General features: G+C 41.9%; 1 protein-coding gene across 4 annotated transcripts; it reads right to left on the reverse strand.

Moving 5' to 3' along the window:
* Window positions 1-1,426: 1,426 nt before the first annotated feature.
* Window positions 1,427-25,773, reverse strand: pdzph1 (PDZ and pleckstrin homology domains 1). Of its 4 annotated transcripts, none has more exons than XM_031878460.1 (13): window positions 25,695-25,773; window positions 25,148-25,235; window positions 19,850-20,985; window positions 19,593-19,754; window positions 16,060-16,221; window positions 15,742-15,843; window positions 14,856-14,966; window positions 14,397-14,575; window positions 14,134-14,291; window positions 13,808-13,850; window positions 12,696-12,882; window positions 5,915-6,050; window positions 1,427-2,273 (listed from the first exon to the last, which is right to left on the reverse strand). In XM_031878460.1, the coding sequence occupies exons 3-13, from the start codon at window positions 20,856-20,858 to the stop codon at window positions 2,174-2,176; spliced, it is 2,349 nt and encodes a 782-aa protein (XP_031734320.1). In that variant the 5' UTR covers window positions 20,859-20,985; window positions 25,148-25,235; window positions 25,695-25,773; the 3' UTR covers window positions 1,427-2,173. The 4 variants fall into 4 exon arrangements, with proteins under 4 accessions (XP_031734320.1, XP_031734318.1, XP_031734321.1 ...); XM_031878458.1 differs by having other exon boundaries at window positions 19,850-22,088; window positions 24,537-25,235; XM_031878461.1 differs by lacking the exon at window positions 19,850-20,985 and having other exon boundaries at window positions 24,537-25,235.
* Window positions 25,774-27,720: the final 1,947 nt, after the last annotated feature.

Below are 27,720 nucleotides of genomic sequence, written 5' to 3' on the forward strand. Positions count from 1 at the left end.
CGGGCTGCTGTAGAAACATGTCATCCGGCTCCGTAAAGAGGACCCACTCCGTGGGTACTTCCCAAGTCTCTTAATGTCATCCCCGTTTCCCTCACTTGGGTCCTTTCCTTGCGTCTTAGTCCCTCCCACCAGGGATGCATGGAGGAAACCATGCGAGGAGAGAGGAACTAGGAAATATGTTTTAAGAGACATGAGACGTCCTTTCCTCAGGTGCGTCACGTGAAGCGACGTCTGTTTCTGATGACGGAGGATCAGCTGCTCACAGCTGGATCAGCTGTCAGTCGGCTTTAACAGCTGGAGAGACTTTTGAGAAGTTAGTGTCAGTTCACATGATCACTGTACTTAATAATAGTAACTAATAATACTAATAACTAATAAAGACACACAGTAATCACCACTGTAGAGGTGTTTCTCTCTGTAGTCTGTTAACAAACTGTCCTGTGTTCTGTTTATAAGCGCAGGATCGATTTTTACCGGCGGAATGCGATCGTCTTATTTATGAATTATTTGCGTCTGTACGTTTTGAAATTCAGATTATGGCGTCATTATTAAATAACCCAGAATATGTTTATTGTTTCTCTTAAATGATAAAACTCAAACACTCAGGAATGAACAGCCTCATGTGACTGAATGAAATGATGATAAATGATGTAAAAAGTGTTTCGTCTCTCTCTCTCTCTCTCTCTCTCTCTCTCTCTCTCTCTACTGTATATGTATGTGTTTCGTCTCTCCAGTTCCCTCTGACTTTAATTGTTTCCATAATAAAAGTTCAGATCATGAAAACACAAATCTTTCTAATAAATGAAGAAAGTTGTTTGTGGTCCTTTTGTTGTTCAGTCTACAATGAACATTTATTTAAACCAGATGTTGAATCAGAAAACGAATCAAATATAAATCTTGAGTTTATTCTGTGATCCTTCTTCACTGTTTACATGTTGAAAAAAATCTCATCAGTCCGATCAGCTGCAGCGTCCAATCACAACACTGATGAACAATGAGGGGGCGTGTCGGCCGTTAAAAGACTTCCTGGAAGTCTGTTCTCGTGGCTCCTCGCTCGTGGCTCCTCTGAGATCCCTCCTCTCTCCTCAGAGCTAAATAAGAGCTTTGGGACGGCCGTCAATATGGCGGCGCAGAACAACTTCCGGTTCAAGCGAGGATCGAGGAAATGACAATTAAGAGACTTGGGATGTACCCCGTATGTGGATATGAATGGCCTATTCTAAAAGGTAAAGAAAAAACATATTCCATTTCTACTAATGGAGCCCCCTAAATGCTACACATTGTATCTTTAATGTAACTGAGCAGTTGAAAAAAAGGCCCTGATTTTAAAGATTTTGACTGGACAACATATTTCACTTTATACTCTTTTTGTAATTTTAGCACCGACAAAAGACTGCAGATTCAGTAGCAGACAGACTCAAAAGGATTTGATTGTAGAATTTATTTGACAAACACGTTGATGCATTACTAACTGTTGAGCATGAGAGCACATTTATATTCTAAAAGTTTGCAGTGTAGCAATAAAAACAAAACACAGTAATACAGAATCTGTATGCATAGAAATGCCAGTATTTCATATTACAAACAAACCTCTCCAAAGATTTTAAGAGATTCCAAACACTGTATGAAAACATAAAAATGATATTAAACTAACTTTATTTCAATCGTCATATACGTACAGGTACATACATGAAATATGACCGGAGCATTCAACCCATCTTAAGAGCACTGCCGACAGAGATAGGGAAGTGTTCAGGATAATTTCAATGGAAAAAAAGCCACAATGGTAAATGACTTTGATCCACAGATCATGAGGTCATAGATTCATTTGTATCTATGGCCTGTAAGTTCAAATGGAAGAGCTTGAATTTAAAATTGTGTGACAAGAGAGGGACAACAATGTCAAACTGAAGAGGGAAATGAAGAGCAATATATGAAGTACTGTTTCTCAGTTGTTCTCGTCCCTCACATTTGCTTTTGCACTTTGACATTTGCAATCGAGCTTTATGTAAATAAGCTGGCATGAACTGACCGCCCTACTAAAACTGTGGCCTAATTTTCTCAGGACTTCCCTGAGGGAATTCATCCTCTGTAACAAATAAGCAGCACAGGGAAAAAAATGCTACAGCTACAAACAGGAAGCGTATCCAGCGATCCACAGGGTGCGTCCGACTCACATTCTGATCTCTTCTGATGGCCGATTCATGTACTCCTGAAAGACCGAACGTAAAGGTAGCCATCTCTTTGTTGAAGCTTTGATAGCTATGATCCATCTGTAAAGAACATCAGAAGCATCAACATGGAAACATCTGTTCTTCAACTGGGGTTTTCCTCATTCACTGGGTTTCACCTCTTCCCACTCCAGGAGCTTGATGGACATATAAACTATGGCTGGGTATCGATGAAAAAGAAGGTTCAATACTAAAGCTGATGGAATATCTGAGTTTCTGAACTAATACCAAATGGAGATTTTTTTCTTTTACCTCTGTAGTGACTTTAACAAATATCCATTTTTATATATTAAAGCCACTGGGGGGGCGAACGGGAGAACTTGTTCGGACGCGTGTTCCACAAACATTTCAATGTCCAATGCGCTGTCTTTCTTTAGATCCGTTGATCCTTTTATTCAAATACATATTGGCACCGTAACAGAATACAGGATACTTTAGAGGATAGTATAAGACCTTGAAACTAGCTCACATGCCGGCTGACACGCTACATTGACACGACACCTTGACACGTTGACACGGCCAAAAACTGTTAGCTTCCCGTCCACACACACACACACCTGATCCTCATTACCAGGCACTTACATATATGCACATTTAGGTTAATGTGCCACCCACTGTTCAATGTCAGAACTGCATGTGTACACACCCCATGTTTCCCTCAAAGACATAAGAAAACAACAAAACCACACTATGGCTCCAACAACCTCCTTTGTGACTTTTTAAATATGTATTAGGGACCAGGGTCTTTCCCTAACCAAGTGCTTTGCGTGCCTAAATAGACGTATACCAACATTTATCATGTTCTAAAGTTTCCAGATACGTTAATATGTTTAGCATTAACATATTGTGGCATCACAAGGGGCCAGGTGGTAGATGGGTGCTACATCCCCTTTAATGATCAGCAGCCACATCACAAAATGGCCACCGAGGCACGGACTACAGCTCCCAGAAGGCCTCGCCACTCACCCAGGTGTGGGTATTTAAGTCACCTGATTAAGACAGGACAGAATTGCTGCAGGAGGAGAGGAGATGGAAGAGAGCACACGGCTGCAAGGAGCGTCAAGAACTAACCTGGACTGGAGAACGGCATAAAGTAAAGTACCGAGCCAGACTGAGGAGGATTGAAAGGAAGAAGGCTCGGTAGCTTGTGAAACCGAGGACACCCTAAGTTGAGTTTGATTAATACTGTTCAGTTGAACAAAGCTTTATCTCCTCTTGGACGCTTTTGTTTGTTTTGGACTTTTTGAGTTTGATAACAGAATTACCTGAGTTGCCAGAAACAGAAGACTGAAACTTGGCCTTTTTCTGGGAACCTTTGATTTTTTTGCCTGTTTTTATGAATTACCTTGCACCACCTCACCCTTGCCTGCCATATTAACCTCTCATGACATTACAATATTAGGTTAATTGCAAATGTTCTCATTTCTATAGGACATTTTTGCTTTGCTCAGAATATGATACTGGCAGTACTGCTGGTAATGACTGGTCAAGCAAATGTGCTGTGTCGCATAAAAACAAGGAGTTCTATAACACAAGATGGTAACCAGTATTATCTCTACACCAATAGTGAGCTGCAGCCAACTGTAAGAAACAAAGTCTCCCTCTTCAGGCCAAACCCAGCCGTGAACAACCATGACCATTTCAAATTAAAGGTATTTAATCTTGCTGAGGTGTTGAAGGTATGCTGGATGAAGGTATCCCTAACCCTAACCCGTAAGAGCGGGAAGTCACCTGAGCACTGTATCCAACAACTCACTGTGGCTCTTTCTGTTTGTAATTTTCATCCCTGCAATAATTATAACAGATCCACTGACCACATAGCACCATGTCCATATCTTGTTGTGCAGACTAAGTTTTAGAAGGACAGTTACTTCAGTTACATTGCATTTGCTCCATTTACTGTCTCTTCTTCACAATAAAAGCCACCCAGTTGTTCGCTATTGGAATACTTTTAATTTAAAGCTACTGTGGTACATAACGTGGTTGGTGTAGGTGGAGAGAAATAGCAGCGTGGGCTAGTTAGCTCCGAGATAGCAACTTTGGCTGTTACAAGTAAATGTTTGATTTGCAGTAACTTAAGGCTTAACAAATTCAAACAGGAATGTGTGAAACTAAACTCCAAACCACAGAGGTTCAGTCAGAAGCTACACAAGTACTAAGGTAAAGACAAATTGATTAAAACGTGAAAAAAAGAGCTTTCTTTGTTGTCCGCACAAACGGATATGTTCAGGCTATCTGTTTAGCGCAAGACCCCGAGGGGTTTAATCCAGGTGGCCCTTTAACTAAGGCCATATCAACACTACGTTTCCATTTTAAACGCATATGTTTTGCTACGGTTACGCTGAGCGTCCACACTACGCCGGCGTTTTCGAGCACCGAAAACGGAGGAGTTTGAAAACTCTCCCGAAGACGGATAAGTTTGAAAACTCCGGGTTGCGTTTTCGTGTGGACGGTCGAAAACGGATAAATTTAGAAACGATGAAGCCCACACCCGCGTTCGCTACTTGATTGGTTCTTAGCAGTCATGACGTGTCCTTCCCTGATTCGTCACACTCTTATCACCTGACCCTTACCCGGAAGCCCACAAACAACATTGATTACCAGGTTAATTTAACATGGACAATTGATTACAGGTGTTGCTGACCTTGTTGTCTTTAGCAGCTGTTGTCCAGTTAAAGTCTGCATGTTATAATTCTACTACTGCCGACATGTGGAGGAAGCGGCTGTTATTGGAGCGATTAGCGAGCGGCGTTACCAGCCCTACGGAGCGGACATCTGAAGTCACGGTTAGCGGCTTTAGGGAGGGTGGACGGACACAAAACGGAGGACTTTCCTTTGCTTATTTTGTTCTTCCCATCTATTGTGAAGTCCACAGATGAAATGTAAAAGGAACAAAAGCAGTAAATGCTATTCATGACAGATAGTTAAGCCACCAGCAGAGCTACAAGTGAGAACAGACACAATGAAACCGACAAAACGAGTGAGAGACGTGTTGACCAGATTTATGGACCCATAATCTAGTAAACCTTTACGTGTAAGTGTTGATTTTAAAGTAAATTTGATATGTGAGAGAGAGAGATAGAGCAAGACCCGCAGCGCTGTAACTAAGTCTGAAAAATAAAACTTCTAAAACTTTCCACGAACTGTGTTTGAGTTCATCGAGGAAGATTTTAGAGAAGATCTTAAGTATCAGACACGACCTTTCATTATTAAAGACTACTTTATTACTCCGTCATATTTTTTTAAACTAAGCAACCAATCTACTTCCTGTTTACATCGACACCCACGCGCATGCCCAGTGTACATGAAGAGTCACGTGATATTTGTTTTCAGGCATTTTCATATGGACGGAGATCAATTCAAAAACGATGCTGAAACGCCGTGTGGACGGAGATCGTTTTTGTTGAAAAATAGTATGGATGTAGCAAGTTATCTGGCTTATATAAGAATATACTTGGCCCATGGAAAAAACCACATGAGGGTACCAGAGGATATCACTGGAAAGATCAAGAGCCACAACAAAGTGGCTTATTGTGCAGGACATGGTTGTGAAGCACCACCTGGCTTGTTTGTTGTTATATAAAATGGAAATGCAAAGATGCACCAAAGTCTCGCACGTTCTTAAAAGGTATAGGTTCTACAGTAGAAAAGTCCCTCAATGAAAATCATAGTCAGCTCCTCACCGTTTATTCTCATTAGGATTTTCAGAACAGAGGTAGAAAGCCTTGAACTCATCAGTCGGCGGTTTCAGCTCAATGGTGGATTTCTTGGATCCATAGGGCTGCTCTCGCACCATGTACCCCTGAAGGTAAATCCCACCTGAAGACAGAGTTTAACATTTCCTTCAGTGTCTGAGAAAATAGTGGTTGGATGTATAAAAACAGGTCAGGAAGAGGGGATGTGAAAAAGATCGACGTGATGCAGATGTTTATTATATAGGGGGCACTCGGTAACAATGCAAGCATAGATTGTTTTCATAGAACATGTAACAAATAACGGAAGGAGCAAGAAAGGTACTCCAGTTATTTTGAATAAGTTTCGCACTATGCAAGGACCAGATGACGGTGAATACATCTGAAGATGCTGTGAGACATATACTGTACAAGGTGGTCAGCTGTTATGTTGCCATGTAGTTATTACCACGTGTGATGCTGCTTGTGTTGTTTGGCTGGACCCATCTTATGGTGAAAACAGACACATTTACCTTGACACAAACAATGTAGATGTTGCATTTTAGCAGTAACTTCTCACAATGTGTCTTTATATTGTTACATTCATGTTGAATGATCAAATTCATGGCAGTGAAAATTGCACTCTATGTAGCAGGCAGGACACAGAATAGCTGACTATATACTAACGATTTGATGTCAGGAGCCTGATTCAACTGCCAATCTCCCAGTTTAATAGTTGAATTAGCGGGAAAATATGTTATTAAACAAAGGATCATTCCATTCTAGCTGTTCAGGGGTTGCTGAATGTTTGATTGTACATAGAATTGTTTGGTTTCTACTAATAAAGCATGTTACATAGACTATTTTGGTATAAATATCACCCTATTATTAATAGTGTTAATAACAATGTGTGTGAATAAATCATGGTAGACTAAGTTGCTGGACCATCGGCGCAGCATTTTGGCGACAGCCTCAGCCCTTACCCTTTTGTGCGAGCCGGGTTCCGTTTGTTATTGTGACATGTGTCGTTGCTGCAAGAAAACGGTGGGAGTGCGAGTTGGAGAGAGGAGTGTTGTCAGAGTTGGTTTTGATGGAGTAAAGAAAGTGTAGCTTACGTTATCTAAAAGATTTCGACAATGTCGATGTGAGACAAGATTTCAGAACGAGACATCTCCCAGGTAACAGACAGACTGATCAAGCAAAGGTAAAGAAAAGTGTTTTATTTCTCTGTAGGGTTCTTTCCATAATGTTCTGTAATCTGAGCCTGTCAGTGACAAAAGAACTCCTCCGAGGCAGCAGAGTCAGAGTCCACAGCAGGGTGGGTGGAGGGGGTCTGGAGGTAGGGTTCCTCGGGCCCGGATGAAGGGCCCTCATTGGCCGCACAGGGAACCTGCTGGGTGTTCCCAGCAGGTGTCTTAATCCTGGAAGTTTGTTGCGGGTGCCGTCGATGAAACCTGGCAATGATTCGGGGGTCGCAGATGTTCCGAGCCGAAACCCATTGCCTCTCCTCCAGACCGTATCATGCAGCAGAGGGCTGTTTCCATCTCCTGGTTCTTCCTCTCCGTCTGACTGTTGGATTGGGGGTGAAACCCAGAGGACAGACTGACGGTGGCCCCCAGCAGAGCGCAGAATTCCTTCCAGAATATGGAGGTGAACCGAGGACCGCGGTCAGAGACTACGTCGACTGGAATCCCATGCAGGTGGAAGACATGCAGGGAGATGAGTTCTGCCGTCACTTTAGCAGATGGGAGCTTCAGTAGAGGAATAAAATGGGCCAGCTTACTAAATCTGTCGACCACTGTCAGGATGGCGGTGTGGCCCTCAGATGGTGGTAGCCCAGTGACAAAGTTCAGGGAGATGTGGGACCACAGACGATGAGGCACTGGGAGAGGCTGCAAGAGGCTGGCCGGAGCCTGGTGAGAAGGTTTGTGTTGATTGCAGACTGGGCAGGCGTTGATGAATTCCCTGGTGTCCTCGTTGAGCGAGACCCACCAGAAACGCTGCCGCAGAGCGTCCTGGGTCCTCTGGATGCCCAGGTGGCAGGTAAGTCTTGAGGAGTGTGCCCACTGGAGGACGTCGGACCAAAGGCCCTGAGGGACGAACAGGCGGTTAGGAGGACATGCGCTGGGACCGGCTTGACCCCTAGTCGCGGCCTTCACTGATTCCTCAATCCCCCAGGTGAGGACAGATACTTGGCAGGAAGGATGGAAGAGGAACGAGAGCTAGGTTCCTCCTCCCCCTGGAACTGACGGGAAAGGGCATCAGGCTTGACATTGCGGGACCGAGGGCGATAGGAGCGCGTGAAGTGGAACCGTGTGAAGAATAAAGATCACCTGGCCTGTCGAGAATTGAGTCTCTTGGCTGTGCGGATGTAATAGAGGTTCTTATGGTCGGTCCAAACCAGGAATGGGAGCTTGGTCCCCTCCAGCCAGTGACGCCACTCCTCCAGGGCCAGCTTCACTGCTAGTAGTTCCCGGTTGCCAATGTCATAGTTTCTCTCTGCGGGGGAAAGCCGACGTGAGAAAAAGAGCTTCTGGTCAGAGGCAGAGCGTTGGGACAAGACACCCCCAACCCCTATGTCGGAGGCATCCACCTCCACCACAAATTGTCCGGATCCGGCACTTGGAGGATGGGTGCTGAGGTGAACCTGGACTTCAGGTTCTGGAAGGCCTCTTCGGCTGCAGAAGTCCACAGGAAAGGAATCCTGGAGGAGGTGAAGGCAGTAAGTGGGGAAGCGACAGAGCTGTAATTCCTGATGAACCTATAGAAGTTGGTGAACCCCAGGAAACATTGAAGCTGCTGGCGGGAGTTTGGGACAGACCAGGTAGTGATGGCAGCAACCTTTGCAGGGTCCATATTGATGCTGCCCTGGGAAACGATATATCCCAGGAATGAAACCGTAGGAATGTGAAAATCGCACTTCGCCGCCTTCACAAACAGGGAGTTCTCCAGTAGGCATTGATGCACGGACTGGACGTGGTGCACATGTTTCTCTTGGTTCTTGGAGAAAATCAGGATGTCATCGAGATAGACGAATATATGCCGGTCCAACATGTCCTGGAGCACGTCGTTCACCAGGGCCTGGAAGATGGCGGGGGCGTTGGTTAAGCCGAAGAGCATCACAAGGTACTCATAATGTCCTTTAGGTGTGTTGAATTGCCATCTTCCACTCATCCCCCTCTCTGATCCAGACCAGGTGATAGGCGTTGCGGAGGTCGAGCTTGGAGAAGATGGTGGCTCCTTGAAGTAACTCAAAGGCCGTTGCGATGAGTAGCAAGGGATACCGGTTTTTAACTGTGATCTCATTTAAGCCCTGGTAGTCGATGCAGGGTCTGAGGGTCTTGTCCTTCTTCTCCACGAAGAAAAATCCAGCCCCTGCGGGATACGACGAGGGGCGGATGAGACCGGAAGCCAGGGGGTCGTTAATGTAATTATCCATCGCCTTTCTTTCAGGAGCAGACAGGGAATAGAGGTGCCCCTTAGGTGGGAACGTACCAGGATGGAGGTCGATGGCACAATCGTAAGGACGGTGGGGAGGCAGAGACATGGCCTTGGACTTGTTGAAAACCTCCTTAAAGTCCAAGTATTCAGCGGGAACCCCCATAAATTCAGGCGTGGAACTGGTGAGAGAGGCACCCCGTGGTACGGTGGCTTGTTTCATGCAGACTAGATGACAGGACTGGCTCCAACCCCGAAAAGCCCCCGTAGTCCAGTCGATGTGAGGATTGTGTTGACGCAGCCAGGGGTATCCCAGAATGAGGGAGATGTGAGGGGTTTGCAGAATGTGGAAGCTGATGGTCTCGTGGTGGTTGCCGGACAGCAGCATGTGGACCGGAACGGTTTGTCACCATCCCCAGAAGATGACCGTCAAGGGCGCTGGCTGGAACAGACCGGGGAAGAGGTATCCGGTCGATCCCCAACTGTGTAACGAGTTCCTCGTCCATAAATGATGCTCCAGAATCCAGGAAGGTGGAAATAGTATGGGAGCCCCCGGGTAGTAGTAGCTGGCCGTGGAATAGTGGTCGTTGACAGGCGGAGGGTCGGGAAACTGCTCGGCTCACCAGTACTTCCTTATTTACTGGTAATGCTGGGCTTTTAACAGACAATTGTGAGCAAAATGACCCGCCTCCCACAATACATGCAGAGATTGCCCCGCCAGCGCCTCTCTCATTCCTCCGTATAGTCTAGTACGTCCCACTTGCATGGGTTCGTTCTCTTGAGGAAGCAGATGGGTCGGCGTATACTTAGGAACTGTTGAACGAGGAAGGTGAGAAGTTGGTCCTGGGCTTGGCTGTTCCCGCCGCCTCGATGCGACGATCCAATCTGGTGGTTATCTCGATAAGCCCGTCCAGAGATGTGGGTAGCTCGAACACTATTAGTTCGTCTTTGACGTAATCTGCTAGACCGAGCAAATATGCATCACACTGGGCATCCATGTTCCGTGAACTTAATCGTGCCTTGGTCCGGAAAGCAAAGGCATAGTCCGTGACAGATTGGTGGCCCTGCTGAAGCCTCATTAGCCCTCCGGTGACGTCCGGTCCCATGGACACCACCATGAAAACCTTGCGTATTTCGTCGGAGAAGGACTGGAAGGAAGCACAGGCAAAAGTACAACGATCCCATTCCACCGTTCCCCACAGGCGAGCTCTCCCCGTCAGGTGGTTGATGGTAAACGCCACTCTGGCATCTTCTGAAGTGAATGTGCGTGGCTGCAACACGAACAGGATGGAACAGTTCATCAGGAATGCGTTGCAACCCTCAGGATCCCCAGCGTAATGTTTCGGCTCCCCCACCCGGGGCTCTGAGACAGACGTAGAACGTGCTGGATCAATTCCAGAGTGGACCGAAGCCGGTGACAGCGACCACGCCGCGTTGGTCTGAGTTGTGGCTGCCGTGAGTTGCTGTACCTGGGCAATCAAGGTGGTCAGAATCTGGTTCTGATTCGCCAGGCTGTGGCGAACCTCGGCGGTGTTGTTGACCACCAGGGTCTCGTGTCACTGTATCGCCTCTTCGATCGACACAAACCGGGCCTGTGATGTGGTGTTGTAAGCTGGATCCATTCCAGAGTGGACCGAAGCCGGTGACGGCTTGGTCTGAGTTGTGGCTGCCGTGAGTTGATCGTACTGTAACGGGTGAGGTAAGGACCCAGGAGCAGTACGACAGACACAATGGATAGTTGGAATCGAAGCTTTATTTTCCTCTGGACACACAACAGGTAACAGTCTTTGATGAGCACAGATAGATAATCCATTAAGGGAGAAGGCAGACAGAATCCCGAGGAAACGGCGGCAGGATCTCGTGGTTGGGGACAGAAGACTGAGTGAATTACCGGGGCAGAGGCAAGGCGGATAAGTCCAAAACAGGCAGGGTCGGTAACAGGAAATCAGTTGGAGGGTATTCACTGGAAGGTCTGGCATGAATGCGGAGAACGATCTAGCAGTGAGTGTGTGTGAGACTGGGGTCTAAATAGTGGGTGCAGCAGAGTGAGCAGGTGAGAGTGATGAGCTGGGTGTGACTAGAAGGTGCACTGAATAAGCTGATTAGGTGAGTGAGAGATAGAAAAACAAGATAGTAGTGGCAGAGCTGTGACAGAAACATTGAATTGTCCCAAGCATTGCAGGCTGTTTCGTGGCTGCCATCTGCAGCCTTCTTGGTCAATATGGGACCAATTTCAAAAATGCCTGGCCCCATTAGTCACATGGACACAAAACATGATAAATTAAGGTCCAGGTTGAACAATACCGAAGTAAGCAATTAATAGTGAATAGTATGTGACTGTTTGTCTGAGAACTTGAAAAGCTCCAGAATGGCCACCAGAGAAAATGGACCTCAATTCCATATACTGTGCTTAAAATGCTTACTATGGACACTGCAACCATTACTCACAGTGAAGAAGCAAGTTGGCCATGAGTTTATGCTGCATTAAAACTGCAGCAATTCATATTTTTATATTGTCAATACATTAAATGACTATGTAATGTGAAAGGCGTTGCTTGTAGTGATGAACCCACTGAGCATATCAGCCTCTTTTAGCCCATTGTTTTGATTTTCCGGCTCACAAACTGTTGCCATCAACGTTGTTTCCAGCATATTATCAGCCTTAAAAAGCAAAACGGATGAACATTTGTCTAACTTGTTTGTCTGGCGAGTTACTGCCTCTTCATTATACTTATTAATGTGCCTGGACCCTCAAAATATATATATTTTTAAATCACCTTTGAAAACCACACAACCACTACATTAAACCACTTTCATTCAGGAGACTTTAAAATATGACTAAATAAACTGCACCAAGTTACAGGGACTTCTTGTGGTCAAAACCTTGTTTTTAAGGTTTTTCCTCCAGTTTAGTTATGGACTTGCAGCTATTACAAATTGCGAGCTTCATGTCTTCTTCACTGACGCTCAAGAACTTCATATGTGTGTGTGTGTGCGCCGCAACTGCCACTGTGTGCGCCATGTGAAAGTTGTGGTGTTTGTGTGACGTAAAACCATTATGCTGCATGTGTGTACATTTGAACAACAAAAAAAGATGCATGAAACTGATAGGCCTGTCACTGGTCATGGTCGATCAGCTGACATCAATCAGTGCTTCTCTACTTTAGAGTTGTTATCACAATATGTAACTTTAATTCCTAGCAAGGATCATTGATCAATGGAAGTTGGTTGTCATTCATTTTGCTTTTAAAAATATCAAACTGTGAATACAACTTCAATCCTGTAACATGTTAGATTCTGCACTCCCACAAAAAATGCATTCTTGAAACAATTTGAAATATGACATGTATCATACCATGTGCATGAGTAGCACGGATCCCGCTGTACAAGTAGAGGCAACCATCCTTCAGAATGCAGTATTGCTGTACCCACATTTCCTTGTATTTGTCCATTTTGTGGAGCAGTCCAAGACACTCTGGGTTTTTCACAGCCAGCGGGGGCAGATTAGAGTTGTGTCTGGTGACATCCATCCACACATGGTTCTAAAACATGAGAGGCAATTGAGGAGATTAGTGTTGGCGTGGGGGCTAAATATATTAGGTAGTAAGCCAGTGTGAGTAACAGCCTGACACATTTATTCTAATCCATTCAAGCCTGGAGAATCTCAGCAACAGCAACATGGCAAAAGTATGTTGTTTCTTTACATTAAACCAACTTCATTCCAAGTCAATGCTATCAATATGAAAATACAATAATATAATGTAAATACATATAGGCATAATGTAGGTGATATAATCATTTTACAATATATTACTATAATCAAAGCTGGAGCAGGTAATGTTGAGAAACTAGCAAGAGCACACTAGATTTTAAAAATGACGCAACCAAAAAACCCAACCAGTGTTGCCAACTCTGTTCCATTGAAAGTAGTGAGCAGCACCAGATCCAAAGGTCACTAAATCTAGTGACAAAGTCGGACAGACCGTCCCTTCAGGCCCCCGTCCAAAAATGAACTTAAGCAACAAACATGGCTATTGATAGAACTCACAGCTGTCAAACTAGCAGCTTGTGGAAGACTGGACACGCAGGTTGAAAGGGAGACCGTCTAATCCTTATTACAGTCCTTTTGTCAGAGCATTTGATTTATAAATTACTGTCTGGATGTAATGAGAATCTCAACTATAACTAAAATGTTTTTAGAACATTACTAACCCTAACTTTAATAATTGATATATAGTTATATTATATTACAATGTATAATGTAATGTTCAACTATCAACTCACACTGAATTCTAACATCCATGGACAAACTTACTACCATATCAATATCCACCTGCCTTGCACTAATGGCCAGTGTAGTACACAGTAGTATATTAATATGTTTCATATAACAGCAAAGCACCATGCTCCTGAGAAATGCAGTTAAACTAGTAATGCAGCTACTGCCCAGCATTGTCCAGATGTTACCTGTGTGATGGGATGAATAGCTTTCTCCAAAGCCTCAAGCCACCTAAAATCACAATGACACAACTTAAACATGATCTTTATCCCAACATGTTTCAATTAAATCAACAAGAAAAAAAAATCTTTATGAATGCACCTTCAGGTTTGGTAAATCTTTTGTCTGAAAACACCACTTTTTTTTTAAACTTTAGCCAAGCATAAAAACATTCTTGCAACAATTAGCAATTCCATTCAGCTTTTGGAAACTGTAAAATACACATAAAAACAGATATATGAAAACATACTTAAATTGTCTTTGGTTTAGAAAGTTCCAAAGGTCTGTACTATACCGTTTAATCTCCTGGTTGGAAGTGGCACACAGGAAGTACACTCTGTTACCGGATTGAGGGCGGCACTTGAACACAAATTGTTTTCCCAGGGAAATATCTGGTCCCACCTCAGCCCCTTCCAGTTTTACTGCGAACAAAGCCCGCCTCTTGGCTTCATCCTGTGATGAACATGAAGTAATGTCAAAAAGACACTTCTTGTTTCATTGTTGTGTGGACTTGTTTTCAGAAACTAGAATACATAATGATGACTGCTCCCTGCTCACCCGTTTATGTCTGTAGTAGAAAAGGCAGCAGTCATGTGTGAGTACAAACCACCTCTTCCTCCAGCCTTTAAACAGACCAGACTGGGTACGCTTGTGAAGATAACCACGACATGTTGGTCTGGGGGTGTTGGGACCACGAGCAATGTCTGACCCAATAGTCAACGTTAAAACATCTGGACCTAAAAAAATCAAGATCATTTCATTTTAAATAACATCTGTTTAAGTGTTTTGAGTCTATACTCAAATACTCAGAATTCTAATTTGGCAAAAATGTAAAACAAACTTAGTAAATATGTCACCTCGAACCCTTGCTACATTCACTTAGCCTCAACCAAACCAAACATTCAGAATGCTGAAATATTAGTTTACACTCTACATGAAAGTTCTTTCTTGGATCTAGTATTTTGTTGATCAGGGCCACAAGTGTGCACCCCATTATCGGGCCTGGAAACAGCATACCTTGCCTGGCCAAATCAGTAGCTTCAGAATGAGGAACGCTGGTGACATCAGTTCCATTGACAGCTAGGACAGAGTCTCCTACCATCAACCCCGCTTCCTCAGCAGCCCCGTCTGAAACAACAGAAAAACAATGTAGCTTACGGAGAAAAAAACAAAGACTTGCAAAGTCTAAAACCCAAAGACTAACTATGTGGAGAGGCTTAAAAGGCATCAAATTGCATTACATTGGTTATCAGTATTAATATCAAATAACAGAATTCTACATTCAATTTCTCTTAAGCATCACCCTTTGAAAAGGGAAACTGATGAACCCAGAACCTTTAGCAGAGAGAAGCTTTTTCGGATCCATTTACTGGATGCAGTAAAGTAACATGGTTTTCTGTAAAAGAAAATTCTAGGCTTCCCTATTTCCTTACAGCCAATGGTCAAACCAATGAGTACCTATCTTCCATTTATGATGTATATTTAAAAAAACTATTCTGTGTATTATTGTCTGTATTTCCTGTTTTCAATGTTTTACCTGTCATGTTATTATCCAGGTCATGTGACTGCCTCCCATTGGTTACCTTCGATGTAGTTTAGGCCACACCTGTTTTTTTTGTTTGTTAAAGGCCCTAACAAAGACCTCCATCACAGTGGTCTTTTTTATTATTTAGGCAGAACTATAAAGGCTTTTTGATATTGATATTTCCTCCCTTGTTGTTACTTGTTCTAAAATCTTGGAGTGCCTGGATTGCCTTCCTGTTTTCCACCACATTTAGATCTACGTACGTACAGTATGTGGGGTGGTGCCAGCCATAATTTCAATTTTCTTTTCTTTATTACTGTGAATATCTGATCTGCATCACCTAGATGAGATAACACTGCAAGCAAAGAATTCACTTACTTGTGTCTACCTCTGTAACTACAATGGGTTTAGAAAACTGTATTCGAAAGCCCCAAGGATACTCTCCTGTCCCTCTGCTGATCTTGACAGTTCTCTCCCGAACTGAAAAGGAAGAGAAAGTTTAAGTCATTGTAGTAGAATATATGTAATCATTTGCTTGGTCCAATGTACAGTATTGCCTCTGCATGGTGTTTGAATCATGTATTAAAGAAAGTTTAAGAAGAACACTTCTAACTGCGATTCAATACTAAATTAATTTTCCCTGTAACCATAACCCTAAAGACGTATATTTTCTTGTGAAATCACAAACTGGCTTACTTGAGACAGCTCGAGTTTTGGTGTTCAGGCCGGAAGGAATGGCAGCTGAGTCTACATCATCTCCTTGGTAAATCCATGCAGAAGAATGGAAGGTCTCTGTATAAAAGCCCCTGTCTTCATTGTCTTGAATTGCCATGTCCATCGAGCAAGTGTCCTCTGACACTAGAAACAAAACAAAGGCCAACAAACAACATTCCATGATACAATGCAGTACATGCTGTAGAAGGTCAGTTGTCAAATTGCTAAATTTACAATATTTGACAATAATCATAATTGCTCAGTTGTCACTGGAAGCCAGATTCAGTATGATCTTAATTATTGCATATTTTGTGTTTGCCAGCACATTTTTGTCACAGAGAATTTGGACTTGTGTGTTTTAGCCCACACACTCTGTAACTAGCTATTAATATCTAAAATAACACCCATTCTTGACTGATCAGAACGTTTTAATTTAGAATCACTAGACTTTATTTATTTTATTTTTAAAATGTATTTATTCGCACCATCTATAGTGATACACTCAACACCTATAGGTAGTAGGCAGGTATGATTTAAGAATGAACATTCACTTTGTTACACACAAAGCAGGAACAATTACTTACCAACAGGATTACCAAAATGTAAACCAATGTATGATGTGGAAAAACATATATACTGGATCAAATATATTACTGCAGGAAGTTCCATATTTTATAAAACATGATTTGGAGCATCTGACATAACTTTGCAATAGAACTTTGGTCAATAGTAAACAGTGTGTAAAGTTACAGTGTGAGCTAATCACAACTGGTTAATCAAAACTATTTTATTAGATTAAAAATGAATATAATAAAGTAGCCAACTGGACTTAAATGAGTGCAAGGTGGAATAGTTCATTAAATGTGAAATGTGAGTGACAATAAGTATTGGCAAGTACAGATATTGGATAAGGCCACATTTACATATAGACCGATTTCTTTTTTATTACAGATTATCATTAATTTGGAGTGACAAGAAAGGAAAAATATTTAAAAAATTTAAAAAAGGAAACACAATTTTACAAATTGCCTTCCTCTGATGTATGCTGAACCCACCAATGGTTGTCATGTATGAAAAGACCCAAAGCAGGTTACTTGATGGCTGTAATTGTTTCTAAAATGTCTGTAAATTGTTTAAATTGGGTATGGAGCACATACTCATAATCAAAGGAGAACTGACCTTCATTATCAAGGATCAACAAGACAGAACAGTGCTAACAGTAAGACAGTGGAAGCTAAAGAAAAAAAGACTTGCACGTGTGTGCATTAAGGCCTTCCGTTTCAGAAAATCAAATGTTACTAAAATGTAGGTACAGTGCAACGAGGAAGCAACAATAGGGAATTTTATAAGGAAAGGTTATACTGTAAGGATTTTAGTAAGTACTGGGAAGCCCACTTACAGGGTATTTTAGAGGAAAGAAGAAATCATTTATACTTTAGGCTTTTAACAAAATACATTGTTTTGTGCAAAAACACTTTCACCTCTCCTCAACCCCCTCCCCCCTATTCTGCAAGTATTTTGTAAGTACTAGGTACCTACAAGTATTTTAGAAGAAAGAAGAAATGACTTATACAACATGTATTTTGTAAGTACTAGGTACTGCAAGAATTTGGTACAGTAAGTGTTGAGTGCTTACAGGGTACCTCTTAATTAGGGATAGATTTTAGCTCAATTCTGTATCAGAGGAACAGTATTCAACATTTGTTTCAACAATATACAGTATATTGTGCAAATACAGTATTTTTATGTTCAATAATGGCAGTTCATTCATTCGTGAGAACTTTTCCACATATGTTAATTCTGAATTGTTTAACAAATGTTTCTAACCACACTTGAGTGCTTCTTGAGCAGGGGCTACCCATTTCCTGTGAGCATGTGTGTGCTTTAGGTTGCACATGCTGAATTATATTATTATATTACTGCATTGTGTTTTTTGTCATTGGATGATAATATAAGTTTCCATAACTGTGCACTTCAGAAAAGTTAGTTTTATCCTCCAGCCTCATCGATATGAGCTGCTGCAGTGCTTGATGAACATGCCAGCTAGGAGCTAATGTTCAAAAATAAAGACCCATTTCTCTACTCGTTGTTATTCCAAATCAAAATGGAGTAGATGAATAGCTTGCTTGCCGAAGGCACACCTATAAGAAATTATTGTCACAACTACCATGAGCAAAGAGCAAACGTTTTTGTCTTTATTGTACTTCATCCATTAGTATATTATGGTTGGTTGCACATCACAACTCTGAAACACATTATACCATAATTACTTAACTGTCCAGCTATGATTACCAGTACTCTACCCAGTAAGTACCCACTACTAACAAAATACTTACAGTATAAATAATTGATCCTTTCCTCCAACATACCTGTAGTTACTAGTACTTACAAAATTCCTTCTGTATAAGTCAGTTCTCCTTTTCATTAAAATACCATATTCAACATGGATAACAGATTACAAGCGTTGTTGATCTTGTTGTCTATGCTAGCAGCTGTTGTGCAATTAAATTCTGCATTTCTAATGCTACTACTGCCGACATGCTGAGGAAGTAAACCGTTATTGGAGCGATTAAGCGAGGGGCGTGTCTACTATCAGCACTACGGAGCGGACGTGCGACGTCCCGGTTTGCGACTTTGAGGAGAGTGATGGACAAAACGGAGGACTTTCCTTTTCTTATCAATGCTTATTTTGCTCTGCACAACTATTGTGAAGTTCACAAAGAAACTGTAGATGAAGAAAAGCATAAATGCTCTCCTGTGAGACAGGGTTTTAAGCCACCAGCGGAGCTATGAGTGAGAGGACAACAACGAAACCAAGGAAACTTGTGAGAGATGCGTGTTGACCCAATACTCTACTTTCTGTTTACACCGGCACCTGCGTGCCCACTGTACATGAATAGTCATGTGATATTCGTTTTTAGGCATGTTAGTATGGATGGAAATCATTGATAAAACGACAATGAAATGCTCGTGTGGACAGAGCTCGTTTTCATTTTAAACCCCTGATTCATAACAGAAACGTATTAGTGTGGATGTAGCCTAAAACTTCCAATTGTTACTCCCTTGTTTCGCTGTACCTACACTTAAATACAACCAATTAACACCACAATATTACATTAAGAGGACTTATTCAGTAAGTGTCGGGTAATAAAGCTATAAGTCCGTGATTTTCCATCATTACACTATTTAAATTGAATTGAAAACAATGTGTTATACTGCAATGTGATAAGTCATGAAGTTAAATTAACATTACTTTGTAACGCTAAACCCTCAACACCGATCAATAGATCAATGAGCTCAACGTCCAATCAGGTGGTAGCGTATGTGAGTGGTGATTGCCACAAAATTGGGCTGGCAAGTGTCATACTTGAAAGAATGCACAAGTTTGATTCACCACTGACTACTCTGTTTGCTCTTCAAATAGGGGCACTTGGTAATTTTACCAAATGTATAGCAATGATTATTTGGATACACCCTCCATTGTCCCAAACTCAAGAGTTTGGGACAAGAGTTACCTGATTCCTCTGTGATATCACTGGTCATTGAGCTTCCTCCAGCAGAGCTCCATTCCTTGCTCTCCTTGAAGAGCTTTCGCCTCCTGGCCCAGTGGTCAGAGCCACTGCTGTCTGGGTGTTTATCAACCACAGGTTTCAGATGCTGTTTGGCCTCTAAGGAAGCTGGAAATGGTGATAAACAGTCACAATAGGTCAGTTGTATATACAAACTGACCTGAAATTAGTTGTTCAGTATTTATTTCATTACTGTAACTTACATCTGGATACAAAGTGTTTATCTGCCTTGTCCGTTTTACCGAGCTGCTCTTTTGCATGGATTTCTGCATCTGTAGAACCTTTGGCAGGACATGATGCAGTGACTCCAGGTTTGTCTGAATCCTCTGTTATCATTAGTGGCAAAGAAGGGTTGGCATTTCCTGTTTTTTCACCAAATGGTTTAGGTTCAATCTCATCTGTAACCTCATTTGTGTTTAATGAAAGAGAGTTCACATCCTGCAAAGGGGATATGCAAGGGTCTTCCAGGGCAGTTCTACCATTTGTTTCCATAAAACCACCCAGTGATGATCTTGAGTCCATCTGCAAGAATCTTTGCTCGTGTGCACCAACAGGTACTGTCATGACTGAGGACTTACTATGTTTGGGTAAAACTGAGACTGGATCCTCTTGGCTTTCACTTTCAATCTTGTCCTTGAGGAGTAATATTACAGGATAGCTCTGTAATATATGTTCCTCTGAGCCCCTGCAGGATGGATGAATGGCAAGGGCTCTTTGACTCAACTCCTCTGTCAGGGGCTCTGGGCTGTGATATTCTACTTCCCCCATTTCTTGGTCAAATCCACTGTCTGCCACTTCACTTTGATCAATATTGTCCAGACTTTCCACGTACATACAAATGCTCTGTTTTAAGTCTACTTCCTGTTGTCCGCCTGTTGTACGACGGTAACTGATGCTGCTTTGTCTTCGACATTGCTCATTGACAGAGAACACATCATCAGGTATATCCTCAGAGCTGCTCATATAGAATGGACTCAGCAATGATTGCTTTCCATCACAGCTGTTTAGGTTTTCTGAGGCAAGTTTGGAACGTCCCTTTGGTTGTGAAGAATTATAATTTCCTATTCCGAATGCAGAAAACATGTCAGTGCCCTGGTGAATCCTTCCCAGCCTCTCAGTTTGGAGAAGCAGTGAGCACATGACTAAAGAGGGAACGGATTCAGTAGAGGGAGACAGAAAGTCTTCCTGCATCAATCCTAGACCCTCTGACATCCCAGGATATGTTTGGTATCTTTTCTTTGGTGACAAACATGCTCTGTGTTCCACAGTGGCAATACTGTTGTTTCTAATCCAGGATTTTCTCTTTTGACAGTTGATGAAATCTTTGGTGAAGCTGGACCTGTTGGTAGACAAGGAAGGTCTCATGAGCATTGGCTCATAGCTGGCAGATTCTGATAATTGATGGAACAAAGGTGCCAGATCTGCTCTTTCCTCTGCTTCTAAAGAAAATGGCCATCGAGATTCATCCTTACAGGTAATGTTAGGTGTCGTGTGAAACTCCTTTTGCTTTTTGTCAGCAGAACTTTCTACAATTCTACAGGCAGCCAGGCAGTGTGTTAGGTCTTCTAAAATATTATTTTTAAAGTCTGCAAACTCTTGGGGTGGAGGAATGTCCCAGAACTGATCACTTCCGATGCTTTTGTCAAAGTTTTTCCTCTTCCCTTGAGGTTTGATGTTTAACAATGGTTGTGGTCTAGACGGATGATTTGTCAACATAAAGTCTGTTGATATTAGTTTGTGATCCCCACAGCATTGAAAGTTTGTGTTGTGCCATACATTTGTTGGACTGACAGATTTGGAATCACTATGAGACTCCGTTTGTTCACTCATGTTGCCAAAGGTAAATCTGTAATTTAAGCTTTGATTGCCGTTGTGATTAGTCACATTTTGTGATGGCTGCTCAGATGACTCATTATTTGGTAACCATGTCTTCTCACATTTGCTCTTAAAAAACACATCAGCACAGTTTTCCTTTTCATTCATTAAAACAAACGTGGTCTTGATGCCAGAAGTATTCAATTGTAAAGTTTCTTGAATTTCCAATTTCACATGTGACCCATTGCAGTTCATTTTCATGATGTTAGTAACTGGTGTTGAGTGGGTTGGATTTTCAGATAAGAGTACACGTGACTGCTGAAAAATGATCTTCGGGGGGGAATCTTCCACGTCATTGACAGACACCGACGTCACTGTCCTCACTCCTTTCTCTTTGTCCTCTGTCGTTTTGGTATAAATACTTCTTTGTTTTGTAAATGAATTCACATGATGATCCCGTTTAACTCTTTTTTCTTTGGGTGGAGCGTTGTATTTTTCCTCATTTTCCGATCCCGACAGGACATTTTCCTTTCGCAGAGAATCTGTCTAACCCTTTTCAACAATGTCAGCTTTGTAGCTGACATTGTTACTTTTGTTCTGCTTTTGAAAGCTGTATGGTAACACTCTCTGAAAGTAAAAAAACAAAAAAATGTAGTATATAAAAAATGTCTGCAATGTAAAATGATGTAAATAGATTTTACAGCTCACAGATTTTTACCTAAATCACCACCTCATAATTTACAAGTAAATACTCAACATAATAGTAGTTTGATGATATATTAATGCTCTGAATATCTTATATTGTGCCACTGTTCTATGCCAACCTCTAAACTAATTCTAAGTTGTTTAGGTGTGTAGCTGAATCCTTATTTCGTTATGTTAAAAACTTGTATTCAATTTACATATATCATTTTGAGACAGAGAAGTTCAAGAGCTTTTTTTAAGGCCTTTCACCAGCAACAAGGATTTAGGTGCAGGAGAAGGAAAGAAAAGTGAGAAAAAAATATGTTTGCAGACAACATTTGCACCCTCTGTCATGACACTGGCTGATTGCTGAAAATACTGGCTCCAAACACTACAGATAACATTTTGACTTGCCCTCGTTCAGCTCTGTTGTGACCGTCTTTGACAAAGCTGAGAGGGAACTGATGCAGGGCCGACACTAATCTATCATTGCAAGAAGTCAGGTTGGGCTTGATACATTTCTGGTGGCCTGGGCTCAGTTTGTGGTAGATTTCGCCATGGCATCCCCTATGTGATCAGGAGGTGACGTGTAATTATTGGTTTATTAAAGTTGCAGTGTTTAGGATTTTGTGGTGAGGTTGCAGATTGCAACCAGCTGAAACGTCGCCCCTGTGCCATGCATGCCTTATCCAGAGCCAGTTGTTGTGAGAGTAGCTCAAGTCATTTGGAGGATAGCAGAACCAGTGTGTGTAGTAGGAAATGAGTGGTAAAGCAAGAGAAAGAGTGGCAGCTAATTTGTGTGAGCGAACGAGTTGGCAGCTGGGCAGAAGAGTATGGAAGCCCATTTCCCCCACTGAGGAAAAAAAATTAAGATCCTGCAAGTCATTATGATACTATCAAAATAATGATTTAGCATCTCATAATTTCAACTTACTATCTCATAATTATGAATTACTATCTCATAATGATAGCATCTCATAATGACTTAGTGACTGAGGGCGGGGCGTAGCAGAGCAGGGTTACGGTTTAAGAAGGGACCCTGTTAACTGGCGACCTTCAACCAAACTCAAATGAACAAATTGACATGTGTTCTTGGCTGGTTGAATTCTTAATCTTATGGTTGTGTTTTTCTTGTTGCCTCTGATGTGTTATTGTCCACATTGTGTATTTTCACCTCATGACAACATCACAAACATCTGCCTCATTGATTTGCAGCGCTACAAAGATTTGTCTGGAAAACCAGCTGTATTCTAAACTGCTCCGTAGTACACGTCAAAATGCTCCACCATAAACACTGAGTGTGGTCACAAGTTGATCTGATTTCCCGTTGCTCTTCGGAGCTCCTGCTGACTGTTTTACCTGGTTTTATTGTATGTCATTTTTTTTAAAACTGTGCTACAGAGTTCTTCTACGCAACACATTTTTGCACAAAACAGGCTCCAAAGACGATTATGTGTTTGTTTTTATACCAGCTTTATTATTTCAAAGGAATTAGGGCAACTTGCTCTCTTCCCGTTTCAACAAACGACGTTTCAAATGTGAGTGGACTCGTTTCCTCAAAAGACTCCAACGTCGAATCCGGTATGTTTTGACCAAAGACTGTAAATGAGAAGGTTTGACACTGCATTGCAAAATTAAAACAATGCAGCATTCACAAGGACAGCTACGTGTTCTCTTCCTGTTTTCAACAGCTGCCGTAACTATGACAACATGAGACGCATTTTGCTGAAGGTCGCCAGTTAACAGGGTCCCTTCTTAAACCGTAACCCTGCTCTGCTATGCCCCCGCCCTCAGTCACTAAGTCACAATAATGAGATACTATCTCATTATTATGACTTAGCATCTCATTATTATGAGATGCTAAGTCAGATGATGCTTTTTCCTCACAGTGGCGGAAATGGGCTTCCATAGAAGAGAGTTAGTTAAGAGGTGAGAATTTCAAATGAATGTTCAGCGGAAGTTGCAGTTTGCGCAGAAATAAATGCTTCAGCTCTTCAAGACCAGAGGTTTGTCGTGTTTAGTTTTCCCAGCCCTGGAGACAAAACCATGGCATCCCAATCCGATACCAGTGTTTAATTAATAAGCTGTATACTTAAGTCAAAACTTAATCAGGAAATAAAATTCCAGTATTTAATAATTATAGTCAATAAACACAGAATTATATTGAAAGATCAGCCCTGTTGTCACTGTTACAATACAGCTATTTGTGTCAGTATCGGCCAGATATCAGTATTGCTGTCAGTGCATTCTTAGTTACTGTACAAACATGGACACCAACTCTGTGAAAAAGACCCGCTCCATGTGTAGATATAAATAGCCCATTCTAAGCTAACGAAAAACATGATTCTTATTTTCTGTAGATTATGCACTCAAGAAAACAATTATATTTACCTCTGCCAGATCCCTTTAAATATTCATCCAGCAATCGTGGCTATACCTATGAAAAATATTCGTAGATATTAAGATAAGGGCACATCCGTAGTTATTTTATTCCAAATGACGATCTTTTCCTAAACCTAAAAAAGTATTTCTCCATCGCTTCCCAGATCTTGTTGCTCAAACCCAACAGAGTTGTTTCCTGTGAAGATGGAAGTTTATTTTGAAAAGACTTTGAAAATTGACATGCGTTGCAGGCTTTCTTAGGAAAACGCACGACAAATTAGTAACTTTTCCTAGGATATCATACCAACCGTTGTATGAGGTTACATTAAAATGTTTGAATTGTTGGTGGCATTTTGTCAGTTGGCTGGAGTAGTGTGAATGCAAGTCTATTTATGGAGACAGCCCATGTGTATAGTACTGAGCACATGCTCAATGGACAGCAATGGTGAGCCTAACTTGTTTGTAACCTCATAAAACCCTTTATTCACTAGCTATCACTAGTCCTCTACTGTTTCAAATAAGTCCAAATATTGGCAAACTGCACAGGTGTGGAAAAAAATGTGACTCAGCTAAGCACAGGATTAACCTTGTTGCACCCTCCACCCAAATCTCCGACTCACGTTTACTGCTGCTGGAGCTCTTCCTCCTCTTGCTGTTCCTCCTCCTCCCCCTTTTACTCATTCCTAATGCACCACAGTCTCACATTAACTGCAAAACAAGTCATAGAAAATAGAGGGTTTTTACCTTAACATTTTTATTCCAAACTTGCACTTGCCAAATTGTTTTGGAATACACATTTTACTTTTTTTCTCCGGATTTAGTTATGGGAAAGGGTAATGTCCACAATTTTACATGGAAATGAATGCACCCTGGATAAAAACATTAATAATACGAACGATAAGGAGAAATTATATGTCCTGTGTAAATAATGGCCTAATATTGTTTTTCTCAATATCATACTATGAACACAGTTCTTGGCAAAACACAGAAAACGTATTTCATCAAAATGTTTAAACAGCAATACATTATAGAGATGAAATCAAAGAGCTGGCACGTTACTTTGTTATTGGAAAGGATATTAAAACGCTTTGATCTCTGAGGGCCATATTAACCTTCTAGATAATATTTTGCACACGCAGAATAAAAAAAATTAAACAGCTGGCTTACCTCTAGGTGTCAAGTCCTGATAGTTGCTATCAAAAACGTATCAGGTATGAAGAAGACAAACCAGCTGCTGCTATTTCACAGACTCATTGTCTGTGCGCCTCAGACTGCGCCGCTTCTTATCGTTTCTATTCTCAACGTAAAGCAGCTTATTACTTTTAATCTCATCAGCTCACTGGTGATGTCAGTGAGGTTTGTTTATTCAGTGTCAGTGCTTTTCCACTGGCAAATGAGGCCAGCATATACCCATACCTTACTGTAATATTGTAAGAGCAAGTACTTTTCCCACATTTATTCATAAGATTCTACGGCAGCAGAAAACTTTTGTTAGAACAAGAACTTTCTGTAGTGTAGGTTTATTCCCCAAATATCCAAAGTAAGAGTTGGGCGCCAGACAGTCAAATAATCACAATTCTACATTGACTCTTAAAAAATATGTTACTGTAAACCAGATAGAAATGAATGGCCCGCTATCCTCGTTACAAAATGCAACCCAAATGATAGTAGTCAAATCAAGAGGGTATTGTTCAGACTCAAATTCCATCTTTCACACAAAATGCCCATTAATCAGGAGAAACGCATTTTAAATTCTGTGACCAGATATTGTCCCTTAAGTTATTAACTTAAATGAGGACTCCAGAAACTGAATTAACCTTTAAATGATCTCCACCTTTAGCCCCTTTCACTCCTCTGTCTGTTCTCCATGCTGCTTCGGTGAGTTGATTTTCCCTCGCTTGGGGCAGCGTCTCACTCCCAACCTGGCGGGTGCAACCCACCATTTTCCAGCAGAAAACCATGGCCTCAAACTTGGAGGTACTGAGTCTCATTCAGACTGTAAAATGAAATAAACATAAAAAGGTAGTAAAAGGCCCATTTGGGTAACAGTTACCTCAGCCATTAGAAATGAAAGGGGCAAAGGGGATAACAATAATATTAATTCAATTACATTTATTTTATACAGCCCAAAATCACAAATACCCTCAGAGGGCTTTACAGTCTGTACACAAGACATCCTGTCCCGGGACCCTCACATCGGAGCAGGAAAAACTCCCCCAAAAAACCCTTTAACGGGTAGAAAAAGAGGAAGAAACCTTAGGGAGAGCAACAGAGGAGGATCCCTCCAACTGTAATGATTAGTGGAGAAAAAAGGGCTGGACCCAAATGCAGGGAGACATGGGAAAGGAGGGCAGGATTAATGTAGATTTAATGGTAACAAAAAGTATTGGACACAAAAAACATGTGAATCAAAATTCACAAAAAGTCCATGAAAATAAAACATCCAAAAAAAAACCAAGGAGCACAGCAGAAGCGAAACAGGGAACATACCGGAGAGAACTGGCTGGCTGGCTGGCTGGCAGACCAGGTAACACCAAAGACAAACCATCACTGAGCCAAGGGACACACGGGGTTTAAATACACAGGGAATGTGCAGGTGATTAGACACAGCAGGTTACAATTAAGGGCGGGGCAGACAATCACAGGGGAGGAACAGACAGGAGCAGAAAGTGAAGTGAAGCAGACTGAGGAGGTGCAGGTGATTGAAAGCAGCAGTGTTTAATTAAGGGGAGGGCTGACAATCACAGGGGTAAGACACAGACAAAGGCAGGAAATAAAGTGCAAGACACAAGAGGCAGGGAACATCTAAATAAAACTGAATAAATAACTAGACCAAAACATAAATCGTGACACTATCAGGATGGACAGAAGTGTGATAGATGTCATGTGTACAGAATGAAAAACATAACAGAGTTATGCATATGACAGAAGCACGGTAGGAGGCAAGACCATGGTCCAGATATAACCAGGATCCACGGAAACCTGCAAGGCGAAAAAGCGCAAAGACTCCGGGGAAGAAGCAAAGTCAGTAATGTGCATTAATGGGGCATGAATTCATACAGAAGGAGAGAGAGAAGAGGAGAGAGAAGCTCAGTGTATCATAGGAAGTCTAGGCCTATAGTTGCATATCTAGGGGCTGGTCCAAGTATAAACCTGAGCCAGCCCTAACTATAAACCTGAACCAGCCCTAACT

Source organism: Anarrhichthys ocellatus, unplaced genomic scaffold (assembly GCF_004355925.1).
Source record: "Anarrhichthys ocellatus isolate YVR2014 unplaced genomic scaffold, GSC_Weel_1.0 scaffold179, whole genome shotgun sequence".
In the NCBI taxonomy this organism is placed as follows: domain Eukaryota; kingdom Metazoa; phylum Chordata; class Actinopteri; order Perciformes; family Anarhichadidae; genus Anarrhichthys; species Anarrhichthys ocellatus.